Source organism: Onychostoma macrolepis, chromosome 14 (assembly GCF_012432095.1).
Source record: "Onychostoma macrolepis isolate SWU-2019 chromosome 14, ASM1243209v1, whole genome shotgun sequence".
NCBI lineage: Eukaryota > Metazoa > Chordata > Actinopteri > Cypriniformes > Cyprinidae > Onychostoma > Onychostoma macrolepis.
The window spans coordinates 19,530,323-19,545,972 of record NC_081168.1 but is presented as its reverse complement, the minus strand read 5'-3'; the positions used below and the strand labels follow the sequence as shown (position 1 = coordinate 19,545,972).

The 15,650-nt window shown below is 36.6% G+C and overlaps 1 protein-coding gene across 2 annotated transcripts in view; it reads right to left on the bottom strand.

Moving 5' to 3' along the window:
• The window catches only part of abca1b (ATP-binding cassette, sub-family A (ABC1), member 1B), a 36,160-nt gene that overhangs the window by 19,094 nt on the left and 1,416 nt on the right, over positions 1–15,650 (bottom strand). The window contains exons 2-8 of one of the 2 annotated variants that reach the window (XM_058798594.1): positions 14,839–14,939; positions 13,796–13,889; positions 10,348–10,489; positions 10,118–10,236; positions 6,622–6,743; positions 5,902–6,093; positions 3,479–3,568 (exon numbers count right to left, since the gene is read on the bottom strand). In XM_058798594.1, coding sequence (XP_058654577.1) covers positions 3,479–3,568; positions 5,902–6,093; positions 6,622–6,743; positions 10,118–10,236; positions 10,348–10,489; positions 13,796–13,889; positions 14,839–14,904 — 825 coding nt within the window. In that variant the 5' untranslated portion in view covers positions 14,905–14,939. Of the gene's footprint in view, positions 1–3,478; positions 3,569–5,901; positions 6,094–6,621; positions 6,744–10,117; positions 10,237–10,347; positions 10,490–13,795; positions 13,890–14,838; positions 15,427–15,650 lie in introns of those variants that run through there. The other variant, XM_058798595.1, reaches the window with a different exon arrangement.

Here is a 15,650-nt window from a genome sequence, read left to right as displayed (position 1 = left end):
GATCTGACTCAGCAAGCAAACAAGTCACGTGCCGCTAATTTTGTGTAAAAGAGCACAGAGAATGGAGGGCGGAGGGTGCAACAGATGTCCTACTGCAAAAACAAAACACTCTCACAGAGGGGGAGAGAGCAAGAAATCAAGAAGGAATAATGAGCCATCTAAACTTCACAAAATTGCATGCAGTTTCAGATTTACAGAATAAATTGAATAAGCTCATACTATTTCTAATGTGCTGATTTGGTGCATAAGAAACTTTTTGCTGCTTAAGATTTTGTTTGAAAATTCTGCGGTAAGTAAGCTTATTCAGAACAAACGCATTAAACTGATCAAAAGTGACATCAAAGACATTTATAATCTTACAAAAGATCTCGATTTCAAATAAATGCTGTTCTTTTGAAATATATATTTTATCAAAGAATGTTATAATAGTAAGCATCACAACTGTTTTCAACACTGACAATAAAAGGAAATGTTTCTTGAGCAGCAAACCAGCATATTAGAATCATTTCTGAAGATTAATTTGACACTGAAGACTAGAGTAATAGAAATGTCTTTTGCACTTCATCTAGCCTCATACCAACACATTGAAAGGTTACTGGAATTCACCATCCGTCTCAAACGTGAAAGTCAGCCAGCAAACTAGACAGTAGGTTGAGTTTAATGCTCCATTCACTTAGACTCATAGCCAAAGGTTTCCCTCTCAGTTGAGCAGAAAACAGAGGGGCTTTTGTATGGGCAAACAGGTCATGAACGCCCATCTCACTGTGTTAAGCAAACGTCTTTCTTGCGGTTTTTGGATACTGACTGCTGAGTAGATTGTGTTACTCTTTCTCTCTGGATGCTTGTTCAGCTGTGCTTGGTTGTATATCTGTCCAGCTGGGAGCTGAACCAACTTTCTCTTCCTCCCGCTGTGCACTGCTACAGCTGGCAAACGAGACCCTACCGAACCCATCGACACATACAGGCCCAGTGCGACACCTTTACTGCTGCGTCACTGACCCTGCAGTTGTCCTCGCCATTAAATGTCACTTTCACTCTCATGCAGTACCGTTTCTAGGCTTAGGCAATCTAGGCGGTGGCCTAGAGCGCCACCAGCTGGAGGGGGCGCCAATGAGCGCACATACTGCCGCTACATCTGCATCCGAAAACTGAAAAATGCTGCCTTCGGAGGCAGCATTCCAAGGCAGGAAGGCATCAAGGCACGTCCGAATACAAAGTTAGCTTCACTTCCTATCTCCTGAGATGCCTTCATCTGATCGATTTTTGAAGGCAGCATAGGTGTATCCATCGCTGCCTTTGATATCCCACAATCCTGTGCGTTCCATTCCGAGACGGCTGAGCTAAAAAATAAAAGATGGCGGCTGGAAGTTGCGTTTGGTGGTTAGTTTGTGTGTAAATGTATATTTCTGATTAACTTTTTGCACTTTTGATGTTACTTCTTTCGAGAAATGAGTATTATAGTAATTAAATATTCGTTTGGTTATCACCAAAACTCGTTCTTTTTTGTTGTAGATCATTAAACCGTTGCACTGCCTCAGAAGCCTGTCCGAAATCAGTTTCGTGAGGTACTCATGAGGTAATGAAGCAGCAAGTCAGCTGCCTAAGTTTTCGGATGCAGCCCAAGAGTGGCACGGACACCCTGAAATATGATTACCGCCCCCACTGGATCCCCCAACATCATTTGGCTAGAGTACTGTCATTCTGACGATGCCTGTATGCCATTGGATCAGAGTGCTGTCAATTGCTGCCTCTGATTGTTGCATGCAAAGTTTGCATTTGGATTTGGAGCGCTCAACAATGCCATTAGATCAATGGGTTATGTCCGTGTTTTTGCAAGATAAGGCCAAATAGGCAAAGGCCAAGATAGGTTCAAAGGCCAATTTAAAATATTGGTACATAAAAAGTGCACAAAATCAGTATTTTGTTTAGGCAGTATTTGTGGCAGTCGAGAAATCATGTTTCATGTGAAACTGGTCTAAAAGGTGTGTGCGTTTTTGAGCCAATGCACTGTTAAAGGTTCAGTGTGTATGTGTAATATTCCCATATAAAACTTTTACAGCCAATTAAAATCAATACAATTAAGATCAATACATACTTTATTAAACCACTTTGTCAAATTTAACGCATCATTATGGAAGTGTCGAAATGCTGAGTCAATTAATTCGCTTCCAAAAAAAAAAACATTTATTTGCTTCCAACAGCGCTTAAAGGGAGCAGCGTCATACATATAGAGGGCAGAGCGTCACGTTATTTAAAGGGGAATTTCACACGTCAATGAGTAATAAAAGAACAAGTAGCAGCATTCTGATTACTTTTATGTCACTGATCAGACTTTTATAGGCCTATGTAGTTTGGGGTAACAAAAGGTTTTATAGGTTTGACTGAAATAATAATGACACAACAACAACAAAACAATTGAACAAAAAAAACAGATAAAGTCAAAAAGTAGCCATTGATAATATCTAAACATGTATCCAAATCCAAATGTAATAAAATTAATTTATGTGTGATGACAATTTCTTAGCAACTGGCATCCAGTGGCTATAACGGTATTACAGATAACAAACTGTGCAAAATGTTTTATCTTAACAGTCAATTTACAAATAGGCCTAATGCGTTCAGATTTGTGGAACTCACAATGCGCTGAATTTCCACAAATTAATGTCGTTACTATGACAACCAATTTAAATGTGGCAAGAAACTGATGTCTGAAAAAGAAATATATATATTTATGCCATGGTCTGTCTGAATACTCGATTCTGATTGGCTGGCAGGTGTTGATTAAATTTGTTGAACTGCACAGGTAGTTCCAGGTCAGTTTAATCACGTTCTATATTAATGCGCTTCCTATAAACATTGGTAACCATAGTAACATACAGTTACAGTTGAATAGTAATACAGACGAAAATAACCGTCATTTTTATTGCAGCGCAAATATTATTAACATCTTTAATATGTGAATGCTGGGAAATGACCATGGCATAAACGGGATAATCAACGGCTGGCTGTGCATTAAACGATTTGAATGCACTTCGCGGAGGCAACCACCCTCTGCTGCGTGTCGGGTGGTTCTTTGCCTCCACGTCGTGCATTCAAATAGTTTAATGCACAGCTAGCCGTTGATTATCCCTTACATAACCTATAGCCTATACAAATATAATCTGTAAATGTATCAATGTTGTTATTTAAGATTTGAGGGTTTACATAATCAGTTTTATGTTATTTTGTATGTAATATTAATCATCTTGTTTGGGTATGGGAGTTGGATGGGGGAGGGGCACTAATAGGGATCTCGCCTAGGGCATCAAAATGGCTCTCATGGGATGATTTTAGAGCCTTACTGTGTGCTGGTTGTTTTAAATATGATAGACATCTCGCATGCAGTTGTTTGACAGTTCACAAGAACGCTCAGGATTGTTCTACCTTGTCTGTAGTGATAAACTCATAGACTTTAATGATAAGTGAATTATAAGTCTACCTCCACAGCCAGTGATCCCAGGCTCTCCAGAAGGTTGTCTGTAGCTTTGGCAACTAGACGGACATCAGTGGCATTAGTCCTTATGTCTGACTGTAAAAAGCAGAGAAAAGATTTCATTAAATACACTTATTGGGAAAAATTTATAAATAAATATATACAATAGCATAAAATCGCATCTGAAATAAAAAAATTTGTTTACATAATATATGTGTGTGTACTGTGTATATTAATTTATATATATATATATATATAATCAAACAATTAATCGCGATTAATTGCATCCAAAATAAGATTTTGTTTACATAATATATGTTTGTATACTGTGTATATATAGAGAGAGAGAGAGAGAGAGAGAGAGAGAGAGAGAGAGGATGAGAGAGAGAGAGAGGTGTGCACACGCGCGCGCTGGGAAAACAAGACCTCGCGCTTGCGTGGCAGTACCAGCGAGTCTCAGAAACTAAATAAGATTTGGGCAAACCCTAAAGATTTTGTAGCTAGGCGCTTTTTTGAAGAGGGGGGAAAAAAGTCTCTAAAGGGGTCTGCAAAGTCACTAAGTTGGCAGCACTGTGCATCTCCATTTCTCCAACTACGGGCTAGGCAACGGGTCAAACAGAGAATGCGCTCTGCTTTAATCGCGCATTAATAAAATTAGTGCCATTAAAATGAATTCGCGTTAACACGTTAACTTTGACAGCACTAATTTTTATGTATCTTTTTAATTTTTAAAAAACAAAATATAAAAAAGTTGTATATATATATTTATTTTTTTATTTTTTTTAAATATATATTGTGTGTGTGTGTGTGTATATATATATATATATATATATATATATATATATATTATATAGACACACATAAATAAATCAATCAATCAATCAATCAATGTTTTTAAAAATTAAACTGTTTTAATTTTGTTTTAATTTAGGTTAAGTTACATTAGATAACTATAATAAATATTATAATATGCATAAACCTGAATAAATAGGTTACGTCATTTACAGATAAAGTTTAGGTCATTTACAATATTGTGTGTCACTCGGTTTATATGGCTGTTATATCAAATCAAAATAGTTGCTCATGATAGTTCTTGTATCTAATTTGCATGTCTGTAAATGATCAGAGAACCATAAAAGTTACGCAAGGCCACATTCATTCCATGCATTCTACATGCCATCAGCCAGCGAAATAAAACTAAGATGACATATTCATCTGGTTTTCCATTGCACTTCACTTCCCAAGAATCCTAATGATGAGTCACAATCATCTTTCGTTGTACAGCGTGATCTATGAGTCAAACTGACATCTTCGTATTTCTTTGAAATGTTCATAGGAAGAAGCAGAAGAGAGGAACTGAAGCTGTTGTAACTACCAGCTGTGCCTTCAGGCTATATATTAAGGTAGGTGTGTAGGGCAACATGCAACGACATGCGTCCTCCCACGCTCTTCATAACCAGCTAACTCGTTCTTTCTTATTCCTCTCTCTCTTTTAGCTGGTTGTTGAGTTGTTTGTGTCTCAGCACAGTGCATGCCAATGATAAAGTCACTTGGTTTTGTTTTTAACAACTCAGCAACAGCAGTGGAGGAGGGGAGGACTCTATTGCACTGCTTTAGGTGATAAGATGATGACCTCTGTCACCCTCAGACACACGGTGGGGGAATTTATTAAGCAACAGTTTAATTTACACCCTTTCCTGACAACAAAGCCACCCCATCTGGACTCATCCAGGGCTCTAGACTGGCCATTTACATTTGTCTACAGTAAAACTGCTTGTGTCCTCTGCAACACGAAACAAATTATGTATAATCTGGACACTCTTATGAAATTAACAAAGTTTAGTGATGGTGCTAAATGGTAGAATGTAAACATTTGAATTGCATATAGAAGTGTATTTTAGGACCATTAGGATTTTTTGCACTGTGAAATTATATTCTTGACTTTCAAAAGTGTTCAGGTTTTTTTTTATTTTTACCTTTTTTTTTTTTTTTTTTATTACTCTCGAGTCAATTATGATTCTCATTACTTTAAAAAGTATTTTAATAGCTAAGTTAAAAATGTTGTTTTGACCTTTAAAAATTACCATTTAAAATATATAGAAACAGAAATGTATTATTGAAATAAATAATAATAATAAATAATAACAATATTGAAAAAACATTAATAATAATAATAATAATTCCATCCAAATGAAAAATATGAAATTGTATTACTATTATTTTTTCTTTTTCTTTTGATTTTTGGGTGGAATTGGGTGGACATATTTTTTATTACACTATGGTAATTTTAAGTATTTCTAAAAATGTAATTTTAATATTTTATGGTAATACCAATTATCTAACTAACTAACTAACTAACTAACCTACCTACCTACCTACCTACCTGTAACAAATCTGTTCACTTTGATTCACTGCATCATGTTTCTTACCCTAACAGGTTTGAGGAAATCCAAGTTGGACTTGAAGTGTCTCTCGGCCTGGTCTAGCCAGCTATTGGGAGCACTACAGATGAGGTCTTGGGTGAATCTCGCTACCCTTTCGTCTGGGATGTTAACAAAATCCTCAAGTGTGGTGGTGCTACACATGTCTTTCAGATGGACGCCAAAGCCTTTGATCAGCACCTGAAACATGAGGAGCATCGGTGATAAGCAGTAGGAGTGAAAGCAGACAAAAGGTGTTCATGTGATCTGTGAGGGGTTTTGGAGATAGAAGGGGACAGAACTGTTCATATGACCCATGAGTTTGTTATCAGGACAGGGGCATTATAAGGCACTTAGACTAGATGCCTTGAATACACATTGAGAGGGTACATTAGGGTAAAACTAGGCTGCCTATGGTCATTTATGAGGACTGTAATGCCCCGAGGGCATGTCACACGGCTAACAGCTGTTGATTTACAAACAAAAATCAAGATGCATGCTGGTTTCCTCTCTTTAACTGATTCCTAGGGGCAATTTAGCAGCATGTGTGGGGGAAACTATCAAAACAGCCCTAAAAACAATGACTATGCCTTCCAAACTGTATGCGGTGAAATCACAGTAGAGCGAGTGTGAGGTTTGGGTCTTTGGGCATGGAAGAAATGGGTCAGTGGAGAACTTAAATAGTCATGGACACCAATTATGCTTCAAAATAATGTTTTCAATGCCCACCTTTTCAAGATTCACATCAGCTTCCAGAATATTCTGCACATAATTATGGGAAAAGGAGGCGTTTTGCTGGAGGAACGTGGAAAGGGTTTCATTTTCACGCAGGAAGTCCTTCAGCTTGAAACCTAAGGACAAACATACCACTTTAGTGTGTGCGTGTTAAGCAATGTTTCACAAAACCACCATACAATGGCTGTAGTTATCGGTTTTCAGCAATTTGAGCAGACATTTAATTTCAGAAGACCCGCCCCCACATTTTAGGATTAATGTTTTTGGAAACGCACCCCATTTTCCATTAGTTTACATTTAAATTGCATTCTTACAAAACCTCAAACTTTTATTTGGAGTACATGCGCTAACTTGCTGAAATTTAGAGCTGTTCATTCAGGTGTGGACCCTTTGAGAGTGTTAACTACACACTCGTGTGCTCTCCTTAAATTTCATTCCTCTTTCAAAGTTCAAGTGCGTGTCTGAGCAGGCTGGCAAGTGCGGTTCACCTGGGCGTGGAAAGAAACATCCACTGATTCATCGTGTGATTCCACAAACAATGTACAGGGAGTCTAGTTGCCTAAATGTTTTGGAATTTAAAACGGGGGTTGAAGTAGTCCACACAAATCCGGAAAAATTGGACAGACTTGTGTAAGACTCCCTTCCTTCCTTCATCATTCAAAAATTAGAATTTTTTTAAAAAGAAATATTGATAATGTAATTTCTTAATCATATGAATCTTAAAAAATGAAGTACATTTTTACATTATCTGATGAATATGACGAATCACAATCGAAACAAAAATCCTAAAATGCAGAGATGGATCTGCTGAAAGTCAAAGTCTGGTCAGACTGAAAGTTTTTCAGATCTCTTTTTTGATGGAAATCCTAAGTGGTGTCAAGTCTGTCAATTTGGAGACATCTCTCATGTTGCTAGACAGTAGAAACCCCTTCTCCAATTCATACGCCTAAAGTCATACCTGATATGTATGAAAAAGTGTAGCCATTCACACCTAGTTAAAATCTACCTGTGATAACCCTCACTCGGAGCAGCCCAACTGTCTCCATGTTTTCCATCTGTGCTGTTCAGGGAAACAAAGGCTGGAAGTGTGCTTGTTGCTAGGGAGGGGCGAAGCCCCAGGAGGTGGCAGATTCCTGAACTATTCAATCGCTTCCCCACTAATCATTCTTTTGAAAAGCAGGTAAAGGGGGAGAAATAGGGGAGTAAAATGGGGTCTGAAAAGACATGTGCAGGGACCTTCTGTAATGTCATGGCCAATTACATCTGTTAGGCCTTTTTAGACAGTACAGGTATATACAAGCATAAAATGAGAAGGTCTGAAGAATCTAAATGAGCCGTGGTGAAAACAAGATACATATACGTAAGACAGGGGTTTCCAAAACCCTTAATCCAGTTCTTAACTGTTGTCTTGAAATTTACTCTGACATTCGAAAGTTTGGGGTTGGTAAGATTTTTATTTTTATATGTATTTGAAAGTTTCTTCTGCTCACAAGACTGTATTTATTTGATTAAAAATAAAGTAAAAACATTAAAATTGTGAAACAATGGCTTTTTATTTTTTTATATATATATATATATATATATATATATTTTAATGTAATTTATTCCTGTGCTCACAACTAATGACAATTAGAGCTGCATTTTCAGTATCATTACTCCAGTCTTCAATGTCACACGGTCCTTCAGAAATCATTCTAATATGATAATAATATCTTATTATATCTTATTATCATCAGTGTTGAAAACAGTTGTTCTGGAAGCTGATTCTTCAATGAACAGAAAGTTCAAAAGAACAGCATTTATTTAAAACAGAAATCTTTTGTAACATTATAAATGTATTTACTGTCACTTTGGGCTACTTTAAAGCATCCATGATGAATAAAAGCATTAATTTCTTGCAGACAAAATCATCTTACTGACCCCAAACTTTTGAACAGTAGTGTACCTTTCTGTTTTTTGCAGAAAGTGCACAAACCATCTAAGTGGTAGTGATCAGGACAGCAATGTGAACATACAAGTAATTTCCTCAACTTAACCCTCATTAACCAAAGAGAAAACCAGTACAATTTTCTTTGGCCATTACAACCACTAGCATCATATTTTGGGCGTGATGTTTTTCATAAACATTGTAACCCATTATGAGGCTAATGTAAAGCAGCTATTTAAAGGTCTTTGTGAATTCAGCATCACAGCTAATCATAGCAAATAATCTAGGTGTGAATGGGTTCACGCGATAAATATAACCTAAAACCAAAGAACTCAACTCTTTCATGTCTGTTGCCATTAGTTGTAATCAAAAGAGGAGAATAAAGACAAAAATGAATGAGATCGCAGCATGCGGATGCCTTGACAAGCCCCACAATGACTGGATGGCGAGTTCAAAGCATTCCTATTGTCATGCACGACAGTGTGAGACACAATAATGAAGTTTTAATTGAACCGGTGGACTGACATGGCTCTTTTTCCTCAAGACTTTTCTGAAGCTGTATTACGGTTAACTGTGAATTTAGGTCAATTTTGGATTTTTGTAAGTTTTTGTCAGTATACAGGCATGAAAACAATTATATCATCTCCCCATTTCGCTCTGTCACAGATCTAAAAATGTCATCAAACTTAACTTTTTGGTAAATACATTCTATTGTTACTGCCGACGTTCTGTGATGCACTGATTGCATGTTCTCTATGCAACCTTTTCTCCATTAGGCAGAGAAATGCAATTAAGCTCACTTAGCGTGAGAAGAGAAGTCTGTGAACAGGAAGAGACAATTCACGCTGTATACCCAGCACACGCTAAGTGAATAGGGCAGGTAATGCTAGAGGACTGGATTCTGGGATGTGTGTGCGTATTTACACCCACGCTAGCCCTGAAAGTGACTTGCCATGGCTTGTATGAAAGGCTTGATACTTCATTCAGCAACCCACTTCCTCCTCTCCCAGTGGAAAAATTGCACTACCCCAACAAATACTCAAAGACTGACGGGCATCACCCTTTCGCTTATATATTTACAAGGATTAACTGATAATTCGAATGAGTCACTTTATGCTGAGAGAAGTGTTTGCTATGGGAGAGTACAATTGCTGAAAAGGGCAAAAAGCATGACATAGTTCAGCCAAAAATGAAAAACATGCCATTTATGCGCTCTTATGTCACTGCAAACCCACATGACTCTCTTTTTCTGGTGGAACATATAAAGGAACAAGCTAAAATATAAGTATTTAAGTAATTTATTCCAAAAACTAAGCTGCAGGGCTCACATCTCATTTGGTCAATTGCATATTCAAACTTGATGAAAATATAAGTTATCATATGATTTTAGAAGACTTGGAATACAGCACATAAGTCATATTATGGATCACTAATGATGTTTTTTTTGTCCTTTTTAGAGCTTGGTTACTTTATGCTTTCACTTTATGGAAAAGAGCAGCATTTGAGGTTTGGAAACACATGAGGATGAACTGTTTTCATTCTAGGCAATTCTACTGTACTCACCAGCTGTGTTGTTTTGCATGACTTTCACTGCACTGATAAGCTCCTTGAATCCATCTAAGCTCTTGTCATTTTGACTGTACAGTAAGATCTTCTTGGCATCAGAAAACAGGCGTGAGATTCTGAAAAAGAAATCCGAATTACTACCAAATTGCACGCATGGTCTTATATTACACATACTTGGCCACATTATAGCATTATTTTGAAATCTTTAGCTGTAGGCAACAACTTACATGGAATCGTTGAAGTTTCCAACGACTCCTGGAGATTCCCCAGGGGTTGGGTGTCGGAAGCAGGGATTGTTGGCATTGCAGACGATGCCCTGGATCCAGGGCAGGGTGCCTGCTGAGGGCATGGCTTTGTTGGGAAAGTGACCTGTAACAAATAAAAAGAGACAAAATGAACTACCTCATTGAAGAGGGCTGAAAAGAGAGTTTCCACATTAAGGCTTTCTAAGAGAAAGTGTACGCGATAATACCAGCATAATCAAGACGCTGGCATAGAGTGATAATATCAGAAAAAGTTGCAAAAAGCTTTTTCCCCAGTAAAACCATAATCCTTCTTGTTGTTTCCAGATAATGCATCTTTGACTTCAAAGGTGCATATGCATATATATATATATATATATATATATATATATATATATATATATATATATATGACGAGTGATCCTGATAATGGGAGTTCTAGATAGTGCAGATACATTATCAGATTGACATCCAACTACATGGGCACGATGTTCCAGATGAGATTTTCATTATTTCTACATCCCAGTGCTGTGGCCCATCCCCATATACAGTACAAATAACTGACGTGTACCCTTAGACTGCCTTATCTTCCCACAGACATAAACAATATCAGCAAACCTCTGACTGTCCATCTCTGGAGGATGCATATCCTGAGGGGACCTTATCGAGTGATTACCTAAGCAGTATATGTGACCTATGTCCCCCCACAGACTCACTGTTATTTCTATAATGAGACAAATATGCAGGTCTGCTATCAGTCAACCTTAAGACTGCCAGCTGCTCCACTGCTGAGCTCAGCAAAGATAAGATAATACTTAAAGCATGAAGTAATCAATTCAGGGGCTATTTGTTCAATTCCTCATATATTTATTTAATTTTAAATCATTTATAACAGGATGAACCTCAAAATATCTATCAAGAACATGACTGGGTCATAATATCTAAAGAAAAAAACTACATTATATAATGAAAATGTTTTTTTAATGTAATCAGGCACAAGCTCTCATAACAGTAATGTAAAAACATAAAATTTTCATCAATTTAATGCAAAAACTATATATATATTAGAGCTGTCAATCGATTAAAATATTTAATCGCAATTAATCGGATGATCGCCACGAGTTAACTCGTGATTAATCGCAACTTAACCCCCCTTTTTTTTGTTCTAAATGCACCTTAAATTAATACTTTTCAAGTTTTTAATACTCTAACCAACATGGGCATGGACAAATATGGATGCTTTATGCAATATATGTTTATTATTAGTGAAACCATAGTCAACATAGAGCATGAAGTCTAGACATGTTTCAAAGGTCATAGATGTTTTTCAAATAACTTGTTCATGTCTTTTAGACACATGAAAAAAGAAATACCAGGTTCCCATTACTTCTCTTTCTTTGCACTGATTAATTTACTTACACAAACCTGTTTACATTTTTGCATGACAGGGCAGCTCACTTCTTCTGAACATGCAAAATGTACATTTATTATTTATTATTAGATTTGTTTGCCTCTCTGTGCCCACATACTGTATTTTGATACAGCTAAATTCTCAATAAAACTGTCTTCATTGATATATTTTACTGTTTCTGTTGTCAGACAACAAAATGAAAATGAAATAGTGACTGAAACGCAACCCCTTAAGACTACATAACCAGTTCTCCCTTCCAAGATGTTAATCTGCACAAAAATCCTGATAATCAAGCCGTCGTCTGATGAAATCAAATACACGTGAGATAATGATAACAGCTGTGCTGTGATTTCGGCTATAGCCTACTTGCATGTAAAATTAGAGAAGCATCATAATATCTGTGTTTAACTGAAAGCGCTGCTCCTCTCCGCCGCTAGGCGACTTTTTTGAAGAGGGGGGAAAAAGTCGCTAAATTGGCAACACTGTGCATCTCCATTTCTCCAACTCCGGGCTAGGCCACTTGTCAAACAGAAAATGCGCGCTACGTTAATCGCGCGTTAATAAAATTAGTGCCGTTAAAATGAATTTGCGTTAACGCGTTAACTTTGACAACACTAATATTCATATATATAAGTATGTATCATGGTAATATTTGTCGTACTCCTTTTAATTTATGTTGAATTTAATTTAAAAAGTCATTAATTACAGTCATTTACAAGAAAAGTGCATTCTTGTAAAATACTGTAATGCATGATTTCTTTTAATTAAATTATCATAAAAATAACAATACAAATCTTAAATATTTTGTTTAATGTAATGATTTCCTTGAGATGCAAATCAGGGAACTTAATATTGCTGTTTTGCATCATGAAATAAATTGGCAAAAATATCACAAAACAAAAAATATATTTTTGTGGAATATAATAATTTCCTTTATACATATATCTATATATTAGGTGAAATGTTTCATCTTAATCTTGTATTTACAGCATTGGGCAACTTAATATTGCTGGTTTTGAAGTCTTAAAATTGATTATTACCTGCACGATGGACATTGTTCTTTCTGTCCATTTAATCACTTCAGCAAGAGAGGTTGCAACATGACTATACTCGCATATGACAAATCTGTTTGTCCATCAGCACACTCCAGATTTTGGGAGAAGTGAAATTATACACAGGACCTCCTCTATAAACCAAAGCGGTAGCACACAAACACATTTGCGCGTCAAGAAGATCTCATGACAAAGGCTCACCATTCCACAAAGAAGAACAGAAAGTTCACAATCTCACAAAATCATACATGTATTGTAGTATGTCTTTTTAAATGCCACTAGTCAAGGATTGTGTTTTGAATTCCTGGCTAGTTTTCAGCTTGGGATGTGTAGTATTACTCTAACATCTAAACTTTATATATTAGAAAGCCAATCAAGCACAATAAAAACTATAAAACAATAAATAAAGATAGAATGATGACCGCATTTATTGGCTGAAATTATTGGCTGGTTTGTTCAAAATCACTGCACTTTCAGATAACTAGCTAATATTAAAATATAAACCATTTTGTGCTTGTTGCCCTAAAATGCAGAAATAGTGGTCACTTTGTCCATAGGGCACTATTTAAATCTCACCATGCTCCTGATAGCATCACCCTATCTTTATACACATCACGTGTGACTGACAGAACTCCAATAATTACTCCAGTTATCAGTGTGAACTCATAAACACCCTGCAAGTTTGACACATCTGATAATGATACACCATAAAGAAAACATTCAATGAATGTTTTCGCCCCATGTGCACCATGTATTTAGGCTATGCAATGCAATTAATATGAACAGGTTGCATTGCAAAAGTTGTTTTGCATGCAACACGTGGAAGCCATTTAGTTTTCCACTGCCATGTCAAGAATTGAATGTTACAAAACAGGATAAATGCTGCATTGTGTAGACACATCACAACACCGCTACATCTAAAATGTGTTTTCTCTCTTTTCACAGGTACAAAACTGAGGAGTATACTTACATTCATGTTGCTCATAAGGTGGGTAGTTCAACCTCACAGCAATCAGGATGAAGAAAATAAAGAGAGGCCACACAATCTCCGTCAGCAGTTGGAGCTGAACAAGTCAAACACAAGAGGACAAAAACAGTCAGCGTTTTCTGCAAAGTGCAGACACTAGAGACCATCTTTGGCCCTGGTGAAACACGACTAATGTAAGGGCTTTTTGTGTGTAATGTCATCAAGGGCAGGTTTTTATTAACAACATTTATTATTAATACATAACAGGGGATCGATCAGACCCTCCAGATATAGTACAACAGCAGAGAGGAACATCCACTGGGAAGATGGCATGTCTACATAGATCCAATGGGTAATGAAAGCCATCTGACCACTCGTTCTCCATTTAGCACTTTTGTGGATAATGCTTATTTATTTTAAACCATAAAAATGTAAATGCATCAGTAGTGTACTGTTTCAAGCATTAAACAATAGAAAATTAAATCAAGCACTGAATATTTTGAAGTTTTTGTATTATGGAACAAGACATTTTGGAAGTACCTTGTAAATATACACATTACAGTACCATGTTATACATCAAAATACCATAGTATGGTACAACCAAAGTGCTTTTTGTAATGGTTTAAAGCGTAATATACCCTATTTTGAGGAGATGGAGATTTGAATTCTATGTCTGTCTGTATTTGCATCACTTTTACTTCTAGGAGAGCAACATAAATATGGTTTGCATGTGCAGTGACCTGAGAATCATAGTACAACAGCATTCTGTATTGAAATGATGTAAAAATGTTTTACTTAATATGTGGATTGTTATCGACTATAAACAGTTCAAGATTCTAGAATTATATTATAAGGAATGAAGAGCTGTCATAACGATAACAAATTTTACATAATGCGTAACATGGTATGCATAAAATTATATTTGCATTTGAATTAATGTTATTCTTGCTTATGATGGCATATTAAAAAAACAATTAGAAAACCTGAAATATACATATATATATATATATATATATATATATATAGACTAAATCTGTTGTCCTTACCGTTTGTCTCCTTCTGTAGGTAAAGTTCTTCCACAACAACAGACCCAACTGAGTGGAGATAGACATCTTCACTCGGGTCCCTCTTCACTCTCAGCTCTCAACTGCAATGACACAACGGGATGTGCGGAGTGAAAAAGGCATCCAGCAGCGACCAACAGAGCAGCTCAAAAGTCCAGGACAAAGTGCAGCCCTCCTATCTGACTCTCTGCTGCTCACTCACGTCTTCCCTTTTCATCTCTCCTCTCTTGCCCCGTTTTAGGGAAGGCCAACCTTTTCTTTTTTCCCAGAATTCCTAGAAGTGGTGGACCTTGTAGTGTCAGAGATTCATCAAGCAAGGAATTTCACAGGCCATTAGGGTCTCTGGGGTAGGTAGCTTCACTCTTAATGGCCACGTTTGATCAAAGAGCTTAATTTAAAATGCACAGATTTGCTGGAAGTCAGGGAGAGAATCATAGTGCCCTTGCTCTGTGCTAACAACGCCATTCAAATGCGAAAAGGGTCCAGACATTCTTGAGTGATCTTCATCTATGCTTACATTGTTCTCACTGTCTGACCCTTTCAGTGATTTAATCAGGTAACCCAAAACAGAAATGATCAGGTTTGTGATGAGCTTGAACGGAAACAAAACTTGTGCCTGTAAAGCCTGACCTGATTTTTTTTAAATGGAATAGTTTATTGAATATTTAGACAAAATATTTAAAGTAAAATCTAAAAAAAAAAAAAGCATAATTTATGGCTCATATACTGTAGTATATGTTTTTACAATGATACTAAAAGGCTGTCAGTCAGACAGCAGAAAGCACGTAGAAATA